The 22,358-nt window shown below is 47.4% G+C and overlaps 1 protein-coding gene across 27 annotated transcripts in view; it reads left to right on the top strand.

The window, feature by feature from the left end:
- KLHL3 (kelch like family member 3) overlaps positions 1 to 22,358 on the top strand; it is a 317,329-nt gene that overhangs the window by 251,777 nt on the left and 43,194 nt on the right. For all 27 annotated transcript variants that reach the window (XR_011389740.1, XM_070076153.1, XM_070076145.1 and 24 more), the window contains one exon: positions 14,604 to 14,713. Coding sequence is in view for 26 of the 27 variants with exons in the window: in XM_070076153.1 (XP_069932254.1) it covers positions 14,604 to 14,713 (110 nt within the window). In the remaining variant the exon portion in view is untranslated. The remainder of the gene's footprint in view (positions 1 to 14,603; positions 14,714 to 22,358) is intronic.

Raw genomic sequence — 22,358 nt, 5'->3', positions numbered from 1 at the left:
CATTTGGAAGACCTCTCTCACTCTCTCTCTCTCTCTGCCTCTGTACCTCAGACCTTCAAATAAATAAATAAATATTTTAAGAAAGAAAGGTATTACAACAGAGTGGGCATAGGGAAAAGGGGAGAGAGAGAGAGAGAGAGAGAGATTCATTTTCCAGTAGCCACAACAGCTAGATCTGGGCCAGGTAGAACCAAGGATTCTTCCTAGGTTTCCCACATGGGTGGCAGGGGCCTAAGTACTTGGGCCATATTCCACTGTTTTTTCAGGCAGATTATCAGGGAGCAGAATTAGAAGAGGAGCAGCCAGGACTTGAGCTGACACTTGAACTGACACTTATGCAGGCCACCACGTAGCCATGGCTTAACCCACTGTGCCACAACACCGGCCCCTCTTTTTTCTTCTAAAGATTTTTTAAATTTATGTGTGTGTGTGTTTGTGTGTATGTGTGTGCATGTGAGAGAGAGAGAGAGAGAGAGAGAGAGAGAGAGAATCTTCCACTCACTGGTTCACTCTCCAAATACTGCAAGAGCTAGGACTGGGCCAGGCCAAAGCCAGGAGCTAGAAACTCCATCCAGGTCTCTTGTGTGGCTGGCAGTAACTCAGGTACCCAAGACATGATTTGCTACTTCCCAGGCTCATTAGCAGGCAGCTGGATCAGAAATGGAGTAGCTGAGACTCAAACTGTCACTTTGATATGGGATGTGAGTGTCCCAAGCTGTGGCTTTACCCACTGTACCTCAACACCTTCCTCAGCAGGCATGTTCTGTTTTAGCTAAAAGCTATTTCACTGCTATTTGCCTTCATTTTTTTCTAAATAATGTGTGTTTACTGCTGTTTTTTAGTAGTCTTAGACACTGTCGGCGGCTGCTGTAGAAGAGTTAAGATTGAGCTTTCAGACTTCCCGCTATTACACACATAATTCTATTATTACTCCCACAGCTGAGCTAAGTCAGTTATTATACTTTGTCCTGTTCTTTTTTTAAGCTTTATTTATTTATATAATTATTTGAGAGGTAGAGTTACAGACAATGAGAGGGAGAGAGAGAGAGAAAAAGGTCTTCCTTCCGTGGTTCGCTCCCCAAATGGCCACAACGGCTGGAGCTCTGCCAGGAGCCAGGAGCTTCTTCCAGGTCTCCCACGTGGGTGCAGGGGCCCAAGGACTTGGGCCCTCTTCCGCTGCTTTCCCAAGCCATAGCAGAGAGCTGGATTAGAAGAGACACAGCTGGGATTAGAACCAGCCCCCATATGGAAGGCTGGCACTGCAGGTGGAGGATTAGCCTACTGCGCCATGGTGCCGGCCCCTATACTTAGTTCTTTATCACATTTTTAAAATCAGAAAGGCAATTGATAATTGCCTTTTTGTTTGCATAGTGTATGCTCTTATCATTAATTCTTGTCAGGCAGATACAACTCAACAGTCCTTTCTAATACATCAGATGATCTATTGATTCCATTTTGTTTTTCTTGGAGACATTCTCCTCCCTAGAGCTTGTAGTCCTGTCATTTTAATGGGGTTTTGAGAGGGAGTAGAGATGAATGTGAATAACCAGTTTGCCATGTTTGCCTGCACAGAATTCTCCACTGCCTTTTATTTCAGGTTGAGGGAAGATCACGAGTGGCCCAGGAAACAGGTCTGGGTATTTTGATTGATAGATTCAGTCATGGCCACCTCCTTCCCTTGGAATAAAGCACTTGATTCTTCCCCTGCCCAAACAGACACCATCGCAGCTGCTGTTCTGTTCTATGTGGTCTTGCCTACCCAGTGTCTAGAAATTAGCCGAGGACCTGCTGGCTGCCCACCTGCCAGCTCCCCATGCTGCGTTAAGCCCCTTGGTCCACAAGGCGGCAAACATTTGTTGTGTTTTTTGACATCCTTTTGTTTTCTGATCAAGCCCCAGACCCCAGGAACCTGACAGACTCATTTTTCCCTGGAGTTTGTTTCTGAGGACACATAGAGAGCTAGTTGTTAGGATGGTCCTGTTGATAGTTTTTAAAAATTTTTTTAAAAAAGGACATTCCGTGGTAGCCCAATTCTGAATCAAATAGAGGCAAGTGTTTTGGGGCTGTGCTCAGGCTTCGCTTGAGCCAGAGCTAAGAGCTTGGCCAAGGCAAGCGTTTGTTGGTGCAAGTTCTTGTTACAAACCTTTACTGAGGCAGAGGGAAAGAGAGGGTACTAAGATGCCAGGGATCTCTGCCTCCTTCTTCCTGTCCTTTCCCCTATATGTGTGCACATATAACACACACTGCATGCTTTTGTGGTTCGTGGACACAGTCATCCCAGGTTTGGGCATGTACTGAGACCCCATCTTTGATAAGAGCTCCTAGTCTCTTTTTTCTTTTTAAAATATTTATTTATTTATTTGAACGTGTGTGTGTGTGTGTGTGTGTGTGTGTGTGAGAGAGAGAGAGAGAGAGAGAGAGAGAGAGAGAGAGAGAGAGAATGAGAATGAGAATGAGAATGAATATGAATCTTCCATCTGCTGGTTCACTCCCCAGATGGCTGCAACCAGGAGCTTCTTCTAGGTCTCTTATGTGGGTAGCACTTGGGCCATCTTCTGCTGCCTTTTCCAGGCCATTAGCAGGGAGCTGGATGGGAAGAGGAGCAGCCAGGACTCAAGCTGCCTATATGGATGCTGGCATAGCAGGCTGTGGCTTTACCAGGTATGCCACAGTGCCAGCCCCTCCTGGTCTTCTGATCTGGCTTTTCCCCCACTTTCTCCCTTTGCCCCTTTCACTGTCTGCTTATGAGACTCATCTGTGGGAGAATAGGGTGGAGGTGAGAAAGCATCCATCTTCTTGGTCCTCCCTGGTCCTGATGCTGTCATAGTTACTGGGTTCTGTCAGTGCTGTGGGTGTGAGTGCACCGGATGTGCATGCACTTACCTATCTTTGGCTAGCATTTATTGCACTCTTACTTTGGGTCACATTCTATGCTAAGCATTTTGTAGGCATTGTTTCATTTAATGCATACAAAAATTGAGGAAACCGAGGCACAGGATTATATAATAATTTGTTGAGACCATGTAGCCAGTAGGGACAGAAACAGGATTCAAACCAGACAGAGCTGACTTCAGTGCCAGCACTATAACCACTACATTCAGCAGCTTCCAGGCCTAGTGTGGACATGAGACCGCCCCCTGTGAGTCAGTAGCCGAGGAGTGCAGGAGGCTAGAGCTGGCATTTTCCATTGGAACTGTGAGCTTGGAAGTCTGTGCCATGTAGTCACCCAATCCCAACAACTAGAGAGTGTGGACAGATTCAGCTGTCGGCTAGACACAGAGGGTGCAGTCATCTCAGGGGGGAAGTACAGTTTGAGTGTCGTCTTCTCTTTCCTGTGGGGTGTCTCCCTCCCAAACACGTGGAGCCTGGTCCCTCAAGGCACAAGTGAGCCCTCCTGCTTCCCTGCAGGCTGAGAGCCTCCTCCCTGTTGTCAGGCCTCTGGAGAGAGCCTGTGATCATCTCGTGGATCCCTTTCTTTGCAGCCCCAGCCACACCCAGAAGGGAGGTCATATTTTTTTAAATGGTATGATAAAGAATGTGGGCATTGATCAGACCAAAATGATAAGATGTTAGAAGAGGTAAAGGGAAGGAAGTTGGAAGCTTTTGCAACATTTACAGGAGTTAGAAAATGATTTCTGCTTACTCTTGTGCATTGACATGGGCCTGCCTTTTTCTTTGTTCTCAAACCATAGCTTCAGATGGAGCCTGGTGCTCTCTGCCATCCCTGTGTCTTGAGACAGACCTGCCAAGTGGAGGAGTATGGGTACCCACAGGGATTGCACACCAGGGACATTGTTGGTCCTTGTGGTCGCAGGCTTGCCTCTGAGCCTTTGCCATGTTTTAAGCTGACAAACTGCAAGGAGACCTTCCAGACCAGGGCTAAGGATCATTCCAGTTGACACTCGGTGCTCAGTGACCCTGAGCCTGTGTTTCCTATTTTTGATGCTGGTAGGACATCCTGCCCTGTTTCCAGGATGGCTTGGGGTTCACAGGGACAGGCAGGAGTGTGTCCCACAGAAGTGTGTCCCACCAGTTCACGCTCTGAAGCCTCTCTGCCAGCCTTGTCGTCTTGGTGAGAAAGCCTCAGAGCGGGGTGCAGGCTGGAGGACAGGAATTCTTGGGTCACCACTACCACGTGTTCTTGGGGGAGGAAGACCATTTCTAGGACTTCTGGTTTTGGTTTCTCTTTATCCAGAAAACAGGCAGGCGTGTCCTGTGCTGCTTCCTGGCCCTCCCCATGTCTAGCCAGTGAGACTCTACTTTGCCTCTGAATTCTCTCTCTTTTCTTTTTCTAATAAATGCTTTATTTTTATGTGACTATTTTTATTGCTGTTATTATTGATATTTGAATACAGAACCCATCCATGACCATCAGAGAAAGCAGACAGGCAGAGAGAACATGAAAAGCACCCTGGTCCTTACCTAGAGAGAGCCACAGGCAGCACCTGTCCTTGCAGGTCTTTTTCATTTTGCCTGTGTTTTTTCCAGCTTTGAATATTGTTCCATGTCAGGAAATACTTTTCTGTACCATTTAAAAAAAGATTTATTTATTTGAAAGACAGCGTTACAGTGACAGGTAAAGACCCGAGAGAGAGAGAGAGAGAGAGATCAGTCTTCTATCTGTTGGTTCACTCCCCAAATGGCCACAGTGATTGGAGCTGAGCCAATTCAAAGCCAGGAGCCAGAAGCTTCTTCTGGACCTCCTGGGTGGGTGCAGGAAGTGGAGCAGCTGGGACTCAAACTGACACCCATATGGGATGGCAGCACTGCAGGACTTGGCTTTAATTCACTGCGCCACAGTGCCGGCCGGCCCCTTACCATTGTTTTAAAAATGTAGAGACTCTATTTAATGAAAACAACTTATAAGAAAATATACAAACAATACACAAAAATATAAAATGCTAAGGCAATTTCCCAGACCATTTTACTGAAGGGGTTGGGGGTGACTTGGTACTTGCGTGTCCCTATAGAATTTATGTATTATGCTTTTTAACTTACACAAATAGAAACATTCTGTGTTTTTTGCACTTTTGTTTGTCTTAATACAAAATCTTGGTATTCTGTCCAGATCCTTTTGGGTGATTGTATCTTACCCTTTATATCTGCTGCATCGTATGGATGAAGTGTAATTTATTTAACTAGATCTCTATTGATGGGTATTGATGGTCCCAGTTTTTTCTTTTACATAAAATGCTTCAGTGAGACTTCTCATGGATAATATTTTGGAGTATACTTGCTCGTATACCGATAGGGTACGATCCTGGTAGCCCAATTATTGGTTCCAAGAGTGTTTGCTTACAGAAATGCTAATAGGGAGTGCCAACTGCTGTCTAAGAAAATGCAACTTCAGTTTTAAGGTTAGCAGTTGCCTTCTGATAGGCCTCAGCCTTTCTGGTGAAAGCCGAGCTTCGTGGGACTGGAGGATTCCTTCTCTTCATCCAGCTGCCTCTGTGTTTCCTGTTTGGAATGGCCCTGTCTCTTCCTGCGGGGGCGGCAGTCCCTCTTGCTTCCTTTGGATCCATTTCCCTACAGCTTCCTTTGGATCCAGTGTCCTTCTCGGGGTGATGCCCCAGAGTTTTGCTGTGATCGTGTTTTTCTTGGTGGAGGAGGGTGGGCTCCTCATTTAGAAGCTGACCTTCCAGGATGCTGCCCCCTGCTGGTGGTATCACAGTCCTCCTGGCTGTCTGGTAGCTGTGTTTTGCACAGCCTGTTTCTTAGACCTCATTGTTATTGATTTCAGGGAAAGCTTAATCTTTAACCCCAGAGTCCAGGGTGCAGGTTTGTGGGGACTTTGTTGTTTGCTAATTGGATGGCCATACACTGGGCCATCAGTGGGGCTGGCTGGGAGGGATGTTAATGGGACCTCATTAATGAAATGGCAATTAAAATTCTTTGGACATGTTGTTTACATCAGTCTGCCAAAGCTCAGCTGAAACCCTCCAGCCACGGGATGGAAAAGCCATCAGATTTCACGTGCTCATGGAGAAAAAACAGCCTTTTTTCTGATGGGTTGAATCTTTTCAGATTATGGATGAAGTAATTAAATTAACAGCAGCAAAAAAATTTGTCAAAGCATTTAAGAAAAATGAACCCCTGATTCAGCGAAAATCACCACTCCCAACTTGGCATCAAGAAGTAATGATGATGACCAAGATAACAGTCATGATAATGGTGGGGATTTCTACCAGTTTTGAGCACTTGTGAGGTGCCTAGTTTCTGCCACACACTTCACAGGCATTGCCTCATTAGGTCAACTAACTGCAAGAGGTAGTTATTGGTTCCTGAATTTATAGGTGAAGAAATGGGGAGTCGGGGAGGGTTAGTAACTTGCCCACCATCACACAGCTTGAAAGTGACAGCGTGAAGATCTGCAGTGGAGCTGCCCGACTCCCGAGGGCTGTGCTGCGCTGCCAGCTTGCCTGCTTGTTTTCCCACATGCCCGGGCCAGTGCAGGCCATCTGCCCGTGGTGGTTGTCTCCATCCTGGCTGCTCTCGATCTCCTGCTTTTCCCTTGGAGGTGACAGATGAAGCAGCGGTGCAGCCTCATAGTTTCTGTGGCTAGCTCTTTTCTTTGTTGGGATTTTAGGACACTTCCCTTGTTCCTTCCATTTTTGGGGCAACAGGGAACTTCACTGTTGAATGGATAGCTCTGGTAACTGGGGAGTTTTCATATAGCCTTTGCCACTTTGTGTGCTGGGGGAGAGACGGAGAGAGGGCGAGGGAGAGGGAGAGAGGGAGCTGGCGGGGAGGGAGAGGGAGAGGGACACATTACATAGATTTCTGGAGTTAAATCAACATGCAAGTCACTTATTTCCTACCATCTCCGGGGAGGGTGGAGGTAATGATATTTAGTTTGAGGGCTAAGTGACTATTACCTTCTGGGAAGAGATCAGGGTAGGTCTGTTACTTCCCTGTAGGAGCAGAACCTTCTCCCTGGGGCAGAGAATGCCAAATATTGATTCAAGAAACCTTGCCTCTGCCATCCAAAAATAGGGCACAACGGGGCAGGAGAGAGATTTAAGGCAGTTCTGTTAGATTTTTTTCCTTTGCCCATCTGTTTTGATTCTGCCTGTCTGTCCACCTGTGTCAACCCGTCTCTCCTGCATTGAGGCCAGCAGTTCAGTTTAGAGACACTCACACCTGTTTCCTGGGGCTGCTGGCCCTGAGACTTACAGGATTCCTGTCATCACTGTGGGTCAAGGAAGTCACGGACGGGTTACTAGTTGCCTTTGTTCTGGGCTTCTAGTTTGGATGAACCAGATCAAAGTCTTAGATTGCTTTCATTGACTAGGGGTTGGCTTGGAAGGTTGCCTGAGTCCTAGGCAGCCCTGAAGAATGGGCAGGTACTTATGATAATAATCTTAGAGTCGTGTATACACAGACATTATGCTGGACGCTGAGGATTCAGCTTGAAACATGACAGACCTGGTCCCTGCCCTCGTGCAGCTCCCACTCCCAGAAGGCAAGAAAGACCCCTTGGGATAAACCCAAGTGACTGCTGCTATGACAATTGTTATTCCCTGTTTGAGGGGTTATGGGAACACTGAAGAATATCACTTCATCTAACTTGATGGATAGGGATTTTAGGGAAAGATCGTAATTCAGGGACTGTCTGAGAGCTGAGCCCAAGACTGACTGCAAAATTATTAGAATACTACTACTCAAAGATTACTATGTATATAAACCCATCTGTCTCTCTATATATAGGCCATATAGAAATAGTTCATATATGAATATATGATTGTGTTGCTACATCCATGTGAGGAACCTGGATTGAGTTCCTGGCTATTGGCTCCAGACCCAGGTGGACAGGTGCAATAATTTGTTGAGTAAATCGGTGGATGGGCGCTACCCTTTCCTTTCCCCATCTGTGTCACACTTTCTCTCCCCTTCCTTCCCCTACTCCCCTCACCCAGAATAATTTACATTTTAAAAATAGAAAAACCAGAGACCTTCTCCCTACCCCAATTAAACATTTTTGATTACATTACTATTGTTCCCTGAGTATGACTAGAAAGCATATATATAAGAAAAGAAAGCATATATATAAAAGAACGTTTTTAAAGGAAGTTCTTTAGGTTCACATCCTATCTGTCTCTGTCTTTATGTATGTAGTCCCTTTAGAGGAATTCTTAAGGTTTTCTTGATTTTACCCCAAAGGGCCTTCTCAGGACTGCTTTTTATTTTCTTAGATACTTATATACTTACGAAAATAGTTGTTACTATTATCAGACAGCCTTATTTTCAAAACCTGGCTCTAACCTTACTGTTATATTAATGCAAGCTCATGAGTTAGACTTCCTGAGCTTTTACTTCTCCATCTGTGAAATGGGTATGTTGGCACTTTAGCAGAGCTTTTGGGAGGATTAAGAAACATGACATATGGAAACTGCTCCTATTAGGAAATTCATTAACTTTTGCCATGCTTGCTTCTTTCAAAAGACCCAATTATGCCCCCAGAGTAAACCATTTCCTGAGAATGGGCCCTCTAAGTTTTCTCATTGGGAGGTTATGGGTGTGTGTTGCTTGCTGGGGGAAAGAGCTGGAAGTTAAATGGTGCCTCTCTCTCTTCTCAATTTCTCATCCAAAGGGATGGGAAAATACCATTGTGTTCCGTTTATCAGGATTTGAAACTTAAAGACTGTTTGTTGCTTACAGTAAAGCCTGGTTAATTAGGATTCTTAACCTGAACCTTTAATTAATTGACTTCTTTTTCTCTTTCCACTCCTCTTTAAGGAAAAAGATGCAAAAAGACTAGAGAAGTTGGAGTTTGCTATTGGAGAGCTCGGTTTCACCTGGCTAGCCCTTGGTTAAAGGATACTGTGCCTCCTGCACATGTGCCTCTCCCCCAAGATGTGGCCTGGTCTGCCTGTTCATTGCCACTTCTTGAGCCTGGCCCAGATCCCCATGTTTAGTGAGTACTCAGCAAACCTTTATCAGATGAATGAAGACATAGCCTGGGCCTTCGTTAGGCATCACTCTAGTTGTTCTCTGTAAGTGCTCTGAATTTTCTGGCTTCCCAGCTTTGTTTACATTTGAAGTGCCTTTCCCAGTCATAGTGTTGTGAACTTTGGGTTAGAGTATTTTTTTTTTTTTTTGATAGGCAGAGTGGACAGTGAGAGAGAGACAGAGAGAAAGGTCTTCCTTTTTGCCATTGGTTCACCCTCCAATGGCCGCCGCGGCTGGCGTGCTGTGGCCGGCACATCGCGTTGATCCGAAGCCAGGAGCCAGGTGCTTCTCCTGGTCTCCCATGCGGGTGCAGGGCCCAAGGACTTGGGCCATCCTCCACTGCACTCCCGGGCCATAGCAGAGAGCTGGCCTGGAAGAGGGGCAACCAGGACAGAATCCAGCGCCCCGACCGGGACTAGAACCCGGTGTGCCAGTGCTGCAAGGCGGAGGATTAGCCTATTGAGCCATGGTGCCAGCCTAGAGTATTGTTTTTAAAGATATATTTCATTTATTTGAAATTTGGAGTGACAAGGGTGGGGGGAAATAGACAGAAATCTTCCATCTACTGGTTTACTCTCCAAGTGCAGCATCAGCCAGTGCTGGGCCAGGCCAAAACTAGGAGCTGGAACTCTTCCAGGTCTCCCATGTGGGTGGAAGGGCCCCAAGTGCTTGGAGCATCTTCCACTGCTTTCCCAGGTGATCTGGAAAGGAAGTAGAGCAGTTGGGACTAGAAGTGGTGCTCTGGTATGGGATGCCAGTGCTGTAGGTGGCATTTTAACCCATTGTACCACAGCATGGGCCCTGGGTTGGAGTTGTTGGTGACTTCTCTTCTCTCTCTTATGAGTCAGTAGGTTCCTTGTAGGTATCAGCTCTGTCTTTACCATTTTTGAAGAAGAGGGATAGAGACGGTGAGGTCTTCCATCTGCTGGTTCACTCCCTAAATGGCCATGATGGCTGGAGCTGAGCTGATCGAAGCCAGGAGCTTGCTCTGGGTCTCCCACATGGGTGCAGGGACTTGGGCCAACCTCCTCTGCCTTCCCAGGACCACCAGCTTTTTTGGGAGCTGTATGGGAATTGGAGCAGCCGGCACTTGAACCAGTGCCCATATGGGATGCCAGCACTGCAGACTGGGGCTTTAACCTGCTGGGCCACAGCGCCAGCCTCTCCTCCAGTTATCTTGACCAAGGCTCTTCACTGCGTTCTCCTCTACTACAGTAAAGAGCACAGCAAAACATATGAAAGACCGAATTGTTGAAAATGCATGCTTCTTAGGGATGTACCTTCTGGAAGCAGAGGGAGTCGTCTCTGGGAAGGAATGTGAAGAAGGCCGACTTAGGTACCACATTGTCTCAGGAGGATCCTGTTTCCCAGGAAGACTGAATTACCCAGGACGTCCTGTTCTTGTCTTTCCCATCCCATTGTTTCTTGAGTGTTGCTAGTAGAAAGGGAACTATGGTGCAGAGGCTCTGGAGCTTTGACCTCCTGCAAATCCACTTTAGTTAATTTGGTTTTCCCTAGTTTAACTCCTCAAGGGGCACAGCATCACAGGGATTCCGTGTCCAGTGGCCTTGACCAGAAGGTCGCTTGGGGATTTGTCGTGAGCAGTGCCAGTTTTCATGGGTGTGAGTTTTCCCCAGGTTATTCTGGTTTTGTTCGGTTTGCCACCAGGAGTCACTGTGTCGGTTTTTGCTTTGTACACGCAACATGTTTCTTACTCAAATAGAGTTCAGTTTCCTCTTAGGCGTAAACACCTTCAATTTTAAGAAGAGCTGTGTTCTCCCTTTGGTCCAGAGACCCCGCCTGCAGCCAGCAAACACGGCCTTGCCCACTGCTGTCCAGACACGTGTGCCTTTTAGCAGTCTTGTTCCAAGCAGGCCTGCACAGGCTGCCAGCAGCTGAAAGAGCATTTTCACTCCTTGATCCTCTTCTTTGCCTGTTCCTGCTCATTCCTGCAAACCTCCTGGGTCCCTGGGTGCCAGCCTGGATCAGAGGCTGTACTGCCCATTAATTTCCTGGTCACCCCTCCCACCAGACAGTGCTTTCTGGGAGAATATCTATCTTTCTATATTTCTCTCTCTCTCTCCTTCCCTCCCGCTCTCTCTGTTTCTTTATTTCACATTTATTTATTTATTTGGAAATCAGAGTTACAGAGAGAGAGGGAGACACACACACACACACACACACACGCACACACACACACAGAAAGAGAGAGAGAGAGAGAGAGAGAGAGAGAGAGAGAGAGAGAGAGACTGAGAGACAGAAAGAAATCTTCCATCTGCTGGTTCACTCCCCAGAAGGCTGCAACAGCGATGGCTGAACCAGGCTGAATCCAGGAGCCAGGAGCTTCCTCCTGGTCTCCCACATGGGTAACAGGGACCCAAGCCCTGGGGCCATCCTCCACTGCTTTCCCAGGCTGTTAGCAGGTAGCTGGATTGGAAGTGGAGCAGCCAGGACTGGAATGGGCGCTCATACGGGATGCCGGTGTCGCAGGCAGAGACTTCACCCACTACACCACAGCACCAGGCTCTCTGGGAGTATTTCTGTGGAAGATTCCACATGGGCCTACTTCAGAAAGAAGGGACCTGGATTTGGATCTTGCAGTCTCCACAGGGTGAGAGGGGAAAGATGTGAGGGGCTGGCTGCTTCCTGCCTTGATTTCTCCTCGCTTCATCTCTTGATCTCTGGTTTGTGAACTGCATTACTGCACTTCTGTTGTCTACCTTTACAAAATCCAAGCTCATCTACTTTTAGCTTTCTGAGTTATAAGACAGTTTTTTTTTCCACAGCACAGAATTATTTTCTTTTCTTGCTTCCTCTTCACTCTTTTCCCTCCTCCAAGTGGCAGTTTTTTGTCAACCAAAGATAAGCATGGGAAGGCCAGATGTGGCTCTGCATCACAGATGTTGGGGCTGAATTTTCCAGACTTTCCTGAGAATCTAACAGCCTAAAGCCTTTTTGCTTTCGACATATGGCAAAGTAAAGGGCAGCTGCTCACTCTGCTGCCTTCCTGACACTTGCTGTGCTTAGTAAAGGATCTTTGAGGTTTGTCTTGTTACACAAAAAACTTCTGAGTTTCCAGATGACAAGCTATATTGGTGGCAGTGATGGGGAGCAAGGATGAACCCCTTTTGTCCAGTGGAAGATGGAAAGGATATTTTATAACTTGACTTTTTAAAAAATATTTATTTATTTGAAAGGCAAAGTTACAGGGCAGAAAGAGAGATCTTCCATCTACTGGCTCACTCCCAAAACGGGCACAATGGCTGGAGCTGGGCCAATCTGAAGCCAGGAGCCAGGAGCTTCTTGTGAATCCCCCACTTGGGTTCAGGGGCCCAAGGACTTGGACCATCTTCTGCTGCTTCCCCAGGAGCTTTAGCAGAGAACTGGGCAGAAGTGGAGCAGCCCGCACTCGAACTGGCGCCCATAGGGGAAGCCGGTGCTGCAGGTGGCAGCTTTACCTACTACACCCCAGCGACTGCCCCTATAACTTGACTTTTGAGAGTAAAATATGATCATCTAGGGAATCTGGATGAAGGTGGGAATTTATATGAGAATCCTCTATGTCTGAAATTATTTTAATATAAAAAGTTAATGATATTTGCAAGAAATGACAAATCTTAAATTCTTCGATTTTTGAGTTGACAAGTGTGAAAAAGGGACTTAACAAGCTGAGCTGCTGCAGCCTTGGTGTTATCAGCAGCCTTCCAGGTACTGGGGGAGTGGGGGGACCCTGAATCTCAGTGAAAAGGCCAGCAGACCAAGAAGGGGTAGCTCTCAGTGGAGTATAGCCCTTTGTAGTTATCCAGGAGGGTGCCAGGCTAGAGAGGACCACCAAAGAAGGAAGGGAGGAGGCTGGAGGGCAAGGAGTGCAGATACTCCTGGGAGGAGGGCGCGAGGGTGCGAGAGAACTGAGAAAGGAGCAAGGTCTGAGGTGAGCTTTGTGTTCCCTGGAGCTTGCTGCACCGGGAATGGCCAGCCCTTGGGCAGAGTCTCCTGGAGGAATTTGCAAAACCCTTCCACAGGTCCTTTCTCGTCAGCACATGGGACTGAGGCAAGACAGGCAGTTATGGCCATTGTGCAGAAGAAGGTAGGGAGGTCCAGGGAGGTGGCCATTGGCCTTAGGACACAACTCATAAATGGCAAAGCCAGGATTTTAACCCAGGTTCCTTCTCTCTCCTCCTCTCCTCTCCTCTCCTCTCCTCTCCTCTCCTCTCCTCTCCTCTCCTCTCCTCTCCTCTCCTCTCCTCTCCTCTCTTTTCTTTTTTCTTTTTTGACAGGCAGAGTGGACAGTGAGAGAGAGACAGAGAGAAAGGTCTTTCTTTTTCTGTTGGTTCACCCCCCCAAGTGGCCGCTGTGGCCGGCGTGCTGCGCCAATCTGAAGCCAGGAGCCAGGTGCTTCCTCCTGGTCTCCCATGCAGGTGCAGGGCCCAAGCACTTGTGCCATCCTCCACTGCACTCCCGGGCCACAGCAGAGAGCTGGACTGGAAGAGGGGCAACCGGGACAGAACTGGTGCCCCAACTGGGACTAGAACCCAGGGTGCTGGTGCTGCAGGTGGAGGATTAGCCTAGTGAGCTGTGGCGCTGGCCACTTTTTTTCTTTCCTTTAAATTTTTTTCATTTTCTTTTTTAAAGATGTATTTACTTAAAAAAGAGAGTTACAGAGAGGGAGACACACACCCCAAATGGCTGCGATTGCCAGATCTGGGCAAAGCAGAATCCAGGAGCCAGAAACTTCATCTTGATTTCCCATGTGGGTGGCAGGGAGCCTGATTGGAAGTGGAGCAACCTGGACTCAATTGGTGCTCATTTGGGGTGCTGGTCTTGCTGCTTAACCTGCTATGCTGGCCCTAAGATTCCTTCTTTCTGAAATGACTAATAATACTCTATAGTAGCAGGGTGATGGCCTGGGCAAATGTCAGGGCAAGAATTATCCCTGGCATTTTCTTTGTGCAACTCCAGGCCTATTTGTCTTGCTCTGTCTGTCTCTAAATTTCCCTGTGTTACATCTTCTTAGGCCTGGCTGCTGGAGACTGTTGCCAGTGATGGTGGGGCTAACCTGGTACGATGACTCCTAGATGGCCGCTTAGTTGAGCCTCCTTCTGAGCCAGAAACTTATCATAGTCAGCTTGGCTGCTTTGGGCAATAAAGGATGTCCCTGTCTTCTGACCTTCTACTATTGAGTTCCCATGAGAACCCCTAGAGACTTGAGCCACACTGAACTTCCCACCACTTTTGTGTGGCTGAGCTGTAGGGGCCACTAACTGCAACTCCACCAGCTTGCACCTTGAGGGGGAATGAATTCAATTAGCAGGCAGGTCCCAGAGAGGCTTTCTGCATTGCCATTACTAATCTCATGGAGAATGGAAAAACTTAAACCTCGGCTGTTTGCCGCATTTTCCTCTGTGTTGATGTTCAGGACAGAGGATCACACAGGTCCGTGTGTGCCTTCACTGCTGAATTAAAAGAATAGTTTGCCTCCAGCCAGGATGTCTCTGTCTTTCTCCGTCTGTCTCTGTATTGCCCATCCCTGGCCACCCCACCCACCAGGACTCCATTCTGAATCCTGCAGGTGGACATGGCACTGGCTCATGGAAGGGCAGGGGAATGTTGCAACTTTGCTTCCTTAACTTCTTCTTTTTTTTTTTTTTTAACAGAGCAGCACTTTCCAGAGGTGATGCTGGGGGAAGAGTTTCTTAGCCTAAGTCTGGACCAGGTGTGCAGCTTGATATCCAGTGACAAGCTGACCGTGTCTTCGGAAGAAAAGGTATGGCAAGGCCCTTTGGAGAAACAGGAGCCTCACTTGTGAAGTGGTCGCGGGAGGGCCTTGTGGTTTGGTAAAACCATTTTCAGAAAGAAAAAAAAGCACTTTAAAAAAATTCCATTTAAACCAAAAACCAAGCAAACAACAACAAACAAGGTCTTTCTGGCCCATGACCACTACATTCTGGATCCTTTAGAGAAGAAACGATGATGGCGACGACCAAGCTGCCTGTATTGACTGAACACTTGCTATTTGCCAGGTGCTCTGCTAAGTGCATTGTGCTGTCCACTAACGCAGGCATCGACGTCGTGCCTTATTACAGGAGAGGAAACCAGTTCAGATTCCCCTTCTGCTAGGAAGAAGTTTCTTGCTGTGGGAGATGTAGTCTCCCATAGTGAGAACAACATCAGCGGGTCCAGACCTTAGCTCTGGCATTTTCAGATTCGTTGCGTGACCCTGGGGGAGGTCTTGCCTCTCCTAGATTCCTCATTTGTAAGGTGAGGGTGATAGCACAGGGTGATGTGGGGACTCACGGGGGTGATGCACCAAGTGAAGCGTCTGGTCGAGTGCCTGGTGCCCAGGAGGTGCTCAGTCAGTGTCAGCTGCATCCGGATTGAACCCATGCCCCTCTCTGATCCAGGATGGCGCGCTCTTTGTTTTACCTTTCCATGTGCTTGGTGCTGAGCCATTTTTGCCTCCCACACTGAACCCCGAGTTCCCTGATGCCAGGGGACCACATGCTACTCATTTCTGCCTCCTCAGAAGTGCTCAATAAATGCTTCTTGAATTGTCCTGGTTCACTCTTTTTTTTTTTTTTTTTAAGATTTATTTATTTATTTAAAAGAGTTTCACAGAGAGAGAAGAGGCAGAGAGAGAGAGAGAGGTCTTCCATTTGATGGTTCACTCCCGAGATGGCTGCAACAGCCGGAGCTGCGCCAATCCGAAGCCAGGAGCTAGGAGCTTCCTCTGGGTCTCCCATGCAGGTGCAGGGGTCCGAGGACCTGGGCCCTCTTCTACTGCTCTCCCAGGCATAGCAGAGACCTGGATCGGAAGTGGAGCAGCCGGGATGCAAACTGGTGCCCATATGGGATTGCGGGTGCTTCAGGCCAGGGCGTGAACCCACTGCGCCACAGGGCCGGCCCCTTGGTTCACTCTTAGTGTCCAAGCTTGAGGCCCATTCCTAAGTGAATATTAAATAAAACTAAATAATTGAAAAGGGTTTTATTACGTCAGGTATGAAACTGCATGATGGCACGTGTCCTAAGAACAGGGTAGACTCACTAGCCTCTCCCTATCATCCTAGAAAAGCTCCATCAGGAAGGCAGTAGATGTTTGTTAGGACTGTGGGCCTGCAGACTCCGACAGGTCCCCGAGAAGGTGAGTGGCCGAGCAATCCGGACTCACCCAGGCTCGGGAAGGCCTCTGCTTCCATGAACTCTGATGTGAGGCAACAGCTCCAGGGAGAAGAATGCTGATGGCCAGACCATACGCCCCTCCTGCCTCAACCTCAGCAACTGAGAGACTACCTTGCTTCTTGCCAGCCATATCTGCTGTCTGCTCTGAACTTTGCTACCAGATTGGCACAGTTGGAAGGCATGAGGCCGTCTGTTCTGTGTGGATGCTGAAGCAGCTGGTCAGCTGCTTGGTCATGTCCTCCATATGTTTTGATTCTGTAGACAGCAGGATCTGCATCAGTATGGGTGTCTGGATTGAAGGGGGGGGGGGTCCTGCTGCCTTGAATTCATGCTGGCGTGTCCTGCCCTGAGATCATAGTAAGTTTTCTCCAAGTGAGGGCTTAATTTGTGCTTAATGTGAGAGGATGGAGTGGAGGAGGGGGATTGTTTGTTGGGAGGGGCATGATAGTGCCCAGGAAACTGCCTAGGCTGCGGACTTAGACATACCTGGTTGTATGACCTTGAGAAGTCACTGGTTGGCTGGCGCCATGGCTCACTAGGCTAATCCTCCACCTGCGGCGCCGGCACACCAGGTTCTAGTCCCAGTTGGGGCGCCGGATTCTGTCCTGGTTGCCCCTCTTCCAGGCCAGCTCTCTGCTGTGGCCCAGGTGTGCAGTGGAGGATGGCCCAGGTCCTTGGGCCCTGCGCCTGCATGGGAGACCAGGAGAAGCGCCTGGCTCCTGGCTTCGGATAGACGCAGTGCGCCGGCCGCAATGCGCTGGCCACGGCGGCCATTGGAGGGTGAACCAATGGCAAAGGAAGACCTTTCTCTCTGTCTCTCTCTCTCACTGTCCACTCTGCCTGTCAAAACAAAACAAAACAAAACACACACAGACACACACACACACAAATTAAAAAAAAAAGAAGTCACTGGTCTCTTTGAAAGTTAAGTTTCCTTAAATCTAATATGGAATTCTAAGAGTACCTCCTTTATAGAGTTGTTGTGAGGATTAGATAGAATGGATGTAAAATACTGGAACCATGTTTGGCAGGTGCTTGGTAAATGGTAGTTGTCAGTGTAATTGAACTATTGAACTATTAATGGTATTGATCATTGATATCATTGCTAATTGGTACCAGTTCTGCCACTGATGATGCTAAAATATACCCTTGAGTTAATTGCAAGTTTCCAGAAACAAGGAAAGATGAATTTAAATACGCACACTTCACATTATCTATAGTGGCTCTCACTAATTCACAGGCTTTACTTAGGAGCTGCTCTCTCTATGTAACCGAGTTTGGGGTATGTATAGGTATTTTTCACCTGAATGAAGTTCTGCTTGATTTTGGTTCTTAGAAATTATGCGTGACTTCACAGTTGTGTGCTGCTTTTCATACAGCATATTCCTTCTGATCTTGATCCCTTAGTGCCTTTAGGGTTGGTCATGTAATTTTGAGACTTATCAAAAATAGCAGGATATGGTCTGCATTTTCTTGTTGGCTCAACTTGTAGTTTTATTCCCCCTTACTAGATCAAGTATTGCTGGCAGTTGCATAGCTTAAAGTCTGTAACAATTAGGTATTTGTCATTTGAATGCCGGTCCTTTAGGCTTTGAAAATTCAGTGTCCGTTCCAGGAAATTTGGTCATTTCTACTCCTTTAATTACATTGCATCTGATAAGCAACCTCTTAGATGTACAATAGCTTTTCCTTTCCTTTCACTATTGTTTTATAGTGGGATTTGAAAAATGTATTTGAAGTAATCTTAGGGTATTAATTTAAGTTAAAACCCAACTACATTTATTGTTAACATTAAAAAAAAAATTTAACGAAGTTGGTAATCAGATAACCTGTGTTCAGCTAAAGGCACACATCCAAATTAGCTGTGTTCTGACTTCTCAGCCTGAGGCCCACAGGTGTCTTTCACATATATTCTAGAATTCAGCCAGATTCTAGATATCAAAATTGGGTGAAATCATGCATCTTAACAGAGATGAAATGTGATATTTTACTGTGAATGAGGAGTTAAGTAGTGGTTGGGCCCAGACAGCTTATCTCGTGGGTGTTAGAAAGCACTCCATAGGTTCTACAGTCAGAGTGGCTGTTTTTTTTAAAATTTTTATTTATTTTATTTTTAAAAAATATTTATTTTATTTATTTGAAAGACAGAGTTACAGAGAGAGGTAGAGACAGAGAGAGAGGTCTTCCATCTGCTGGTTCACTCCCCAGATGGCCGCAAAGGCTGGAGCTGTGCCGATCCAAAGCCAGGAACCAAGTGCTTCCTCCTGGTCTCCCATGCGGGTGCAGGGGCCCAAGCACTTGGGCCATCCTCCGCTGCCTTCCCGGGCCACAGCAGAGAGCTGGATGGGAAGAGGAGCAACCAGGACTAGAACTGGTGCCTATATGAGATGCCAGCACTTCAGGTCAGGGCTTTAACCTGCTGTGCTACAGCACCGCGCCCCCCCCCTTTTTTATTTTAAGATTTTTTTTTTTTATTTGAGAGGTAGAGTTACAGACAGAGAGTGGGAGAGACAGAGAGAAAGGTCTTCCATCTGCTGGTTCACTCCTCAAATGGTTGCAATGGCCAGAGCTGTGCTGATGCAAAGCCAGGAGCCAGGAGCTTCTTCCAGTCTCCCACGCAGGTGCAGAGGCCCAAGCACTTGGGCCATCTTCCACTGCTTTCCCAGGCCATAAGCAAAGAGCTAGAATGGAAGAGGAGCAGCCGGGATACCAACTGGTGCTCATATGGGATGCTGACGCTGTGGGCAGAAGCTTAGCCTACTACACCACGGCACTGGCCCTGCGACTGGGTTTTAATCCCGACTTTCTTAAAAAAGCTAGGGGGCTGGCGCTGTGGCATAAGGCAATGCCGGCATCCCATATGGGCGCCGGTTCAAGACCCGGCTTCTCCACTTCTGATCCAGCTCTCTGCTATGGCCTGGGAAAGCAGTGGAAGATGGCCCAATTACTTGGGCCCCTGCACCCATGTGGGAGACCTGGAGGAAGCTCCTGGCTCCTGGCTTTGGATCAGTGCAGCTCCAGCCATTGTGGTCATCTGGGGAGTAAACAGTGAATGGAAAACCTGTGTCTCTCTCTCTGCCTCTCCTTCTTTGTCTGTGTAACTCTGACTTTCAAGTAAATAAATTAATATTTAAAAAAAAAAAACCTAAGGCAAATGGCTGAAGAAAAAATATATATATATAAAGCTGGGTCCCCTTGGGCAAGTTATTTGTTTCCCACCAGAATGTATGTGCCATATTGTAGTGGATTTTGTCTAATTGTCACCGCAGGAGTGGTAACAGGTTTATTAGAGACACTGAAAATTATTTGTTGAATGAAAGAAGCTCTCTGAATCAGATGTGGGCTTTAGTGGTGAGGACTGGTGAATCATCCCTCTGAACCATTTTGGCTTCAGCCTCCATTCAGCTCCCTGCTTTGAATTTCTTCTTATTTAAAGCACTCAGCTGTTTCCCTCTTGTTTTTAGAACAGTTCAGATACTTTTTTGTTACAAGATAGCTGCATTCTTTTTTTTTTAAGATTTATTTATTTATTTGTAAGTCAGAGTTACATACACACACACACAGAGAGAGAGAGAGAGAGAGAGAAAGGTCTTCCATCTACTTGTTCACTCCTCAGTTGGCTGCAATGGCCGAAGCTGTGCTGATCTGAAGCTAGGAGCCAGGAGCTTCCTCCAGGTCTTCCCATGAGGGTGCAGGGGCTCAAGAACTTGGGCTGTCTTCTGCTGCTTTCCCAGGCCATAGCAGAGAGCTGGATTGGAAGTGGAGCAGCTGGGACTTGAACTGGTGCCCATATGGGATGCCGGCACCGCAGGTGGTGGTTTTACCTGCTATGCCACAGCACTGCTCCCCTCCCCCATTTTATTTTTTAATAATTTGTTATTTTCACCTGCTTGAAACCAGAGGGGAAGATTACCTCCAAGGCAGTTCTATTGATTCGCACTCGTTCTCCATCCGAATGTCATTCTTCAGTCGTATCAGGATTAGTGCCACTGAAGTCATCTTTCACCTTGCAGACATTTCTGTCAAATCATTGGTTTTCAGTCCTCTTCCATATTCTTCATAGAATCATAGTGAAAGTATTTTTATTGGCTAAAGGTAGTCAAGTCATAAAGAGCTGAAGAAAGATTTCCAGGTTAGATGATGTCGTTGTTTTAGTTTCATCTCATTTTTGGTTATCTGAAGCCCGGTACCTGACAGAGGCCTCTGTGGGAAGAGAAGATTTACCCATCCATTCATGCTTCTGTTAATGAGGAAATATTTATTGAGTGTTTTCTATGTAGCAAAAAAAATATAGTCACAGGAGAGATCTTGGTGAACAGAGACACACAAGATCCCTGCCTTTGTGGAATTGTACGGGGGAGAGGGGTTCTAGCCAGTGCACGCACAGGTGAATACAGAGCCGCCGCTGAAGTGCAGTGTGGAGGAAGTGCAGAGGGCGCTGAGAGAGCGCAGGCGGAAGGCAGCGCTCCTAGCTGCTGCCTCTGCTTTGTCACTTTCCACCCCTGTGAGTAATGCTAGCTGTTCCGCAGGGCCCAGAAGGAAGCAACCACAAGGAAGAGCTGTGGCTGTGTAAAGCCTTCGGGTGATGGTGCTGTGAGAAAGAAGAGCACAGCAGGCTGGGTTTCTGGAGTCCAGGGCATCCTCAGACCACAACACGTGCCAGCTCGTGACGTGATGGTCAATGTTTAACTGCCTTTCAAAAAAAAAAAAAAAATCCTGAAAGCCACGATTTGTTTGCTGATTCACTTGCTGATTTCTGCAGTGTAAATATTTCCACCAAGGCTAATGTCAGGCTATCCGTGTAGTGTCACTGAACACTGAGCTGGGAAGATGCAGTGAGGCCAGCTGCAGCTGCAGCACCGCAGCCACTGCTCCCAGTTGTGTGACGTCGAGGTGGGGTATGGTGAACACAGCTGTTGTTAACTTTCACTTTAAAAGCAAAACCAGGAATCGGATGAATTGTTCTTGCTTCTAGGAGCACTGTCTTGATTAAGAGCATGGCAGGTGACTTGGAAAATGCTGATTGCGCCAGTCCCTGGGGGAAGAGTAGGGTCCTCCCTGGGCAGTGTCCTGTGGGAGCATGGAGGGCAGTAATTGGGGTTATAGGGTCAAGAACTTGCTCTTCCAACTCAATAGTCCACCCAAATTTTTGAACTAATTGTGCTTTTGAGATGCATAATCACACAGTATTCAAACTTGGGTTTTTGTCATTAGAAGTGAGTTCATTGGCCGGCGCCGAGGCTCACTAGGCTAATCCTCCACCTTGCGGCGCCGGCACACCGGGTTCTAGTCCCGGTCGGGGCGCCGGATTCTGTCCCGGTTGCCCCTCTTCCAGGCCAGCTCTCTGCTGTGGCCAGGGAGTGCAGTGGAGGATGGCCCAAGTGCTTGGGCCCTGCACCCCATGGGAGACCAGGATAAGTACCTGGCTCCTGCCATCGGATCAGCGCGGTGCGCCGGCCGCGGCGGCCATTGGAGGGTGAACCAATGGCAAAAGGAAGACATTTCTCTCTGTCTCTCTCTCTCACTGTCCACTCTGCCTGTCAAAAAAAAAAAAAAAAAAAAAGTGAGTTCATATCCCAAATCTTACTACTTTCTGGCACAGTGACCTGGGACAACCTACTAACCTCTCTGAGGCTGTTCCTTCATCTGTAAAAGATGAACAGTGACACTTCCTTCAGAGTTTTCTTGTTGGATTAAATGAGACCTTGTAGGTAAAATGCCTAGCATTTTGCTTGTTGTTGATAGAGTTAGTCCCTCTGAAATCCTGAGTAGCAGATCAAGTACATGGTGTAGGAACCTAATTTGTTTCCTGATGTCAGAATTAGCTTCCCCACCCTGCTGCCTGTGCAGAGGCCCTCTGTCAGGTACCGGGCTTCAGCTCTTCTGTTCTGTGGTTAATCACTCTTAAATGGAGCTCTTTCCTTGCCAAGTCACTGCACTGTCTTTTTAACTTGAGTCCCCCTTACTGATTCTCAAAACATATTTTGAAAGTAGGGGTAGGTGCCCAGACTTCCCATTTTTCCCACGTATGCAGATCCATCCTGGCTTGGTTGCCTTCCTAACTAGAGGGCTGGGTTAGAAGAACCGTGTGCATCTGCTGTCCCTGGCCAAGGACTGTACTTATGTGTGAAGTGTGGTGAGCCAAGAATTGTGAAATCTGATTCTTGGTAACTCTTTTCCACATGACAACCTTGTAGTACCCAAGAAATTGGTTCTGGAATATGAATCTATGG

Source organism: Oryctolagus cuniculus, chromosome 6 (genome assembly GCF_964237555.1).
Source record: "Oryctolagus cuniculus chromosome 6, mOryCun1.1, whole genome shotgun sequence".
In the NCBI taxonomy this organism is placed as follows: Eukaryota; Metazoa; Chordata; class Mammalia; order Lagomorpha; family Leporidae; genus Oryctolagus; species Oryctolagus cuniculus.
The sequence above is the reverse complement of the archived record's forward strand: the minus strand, read 5'-3'. Positions and strand labels throughout refer to the sequence as shown.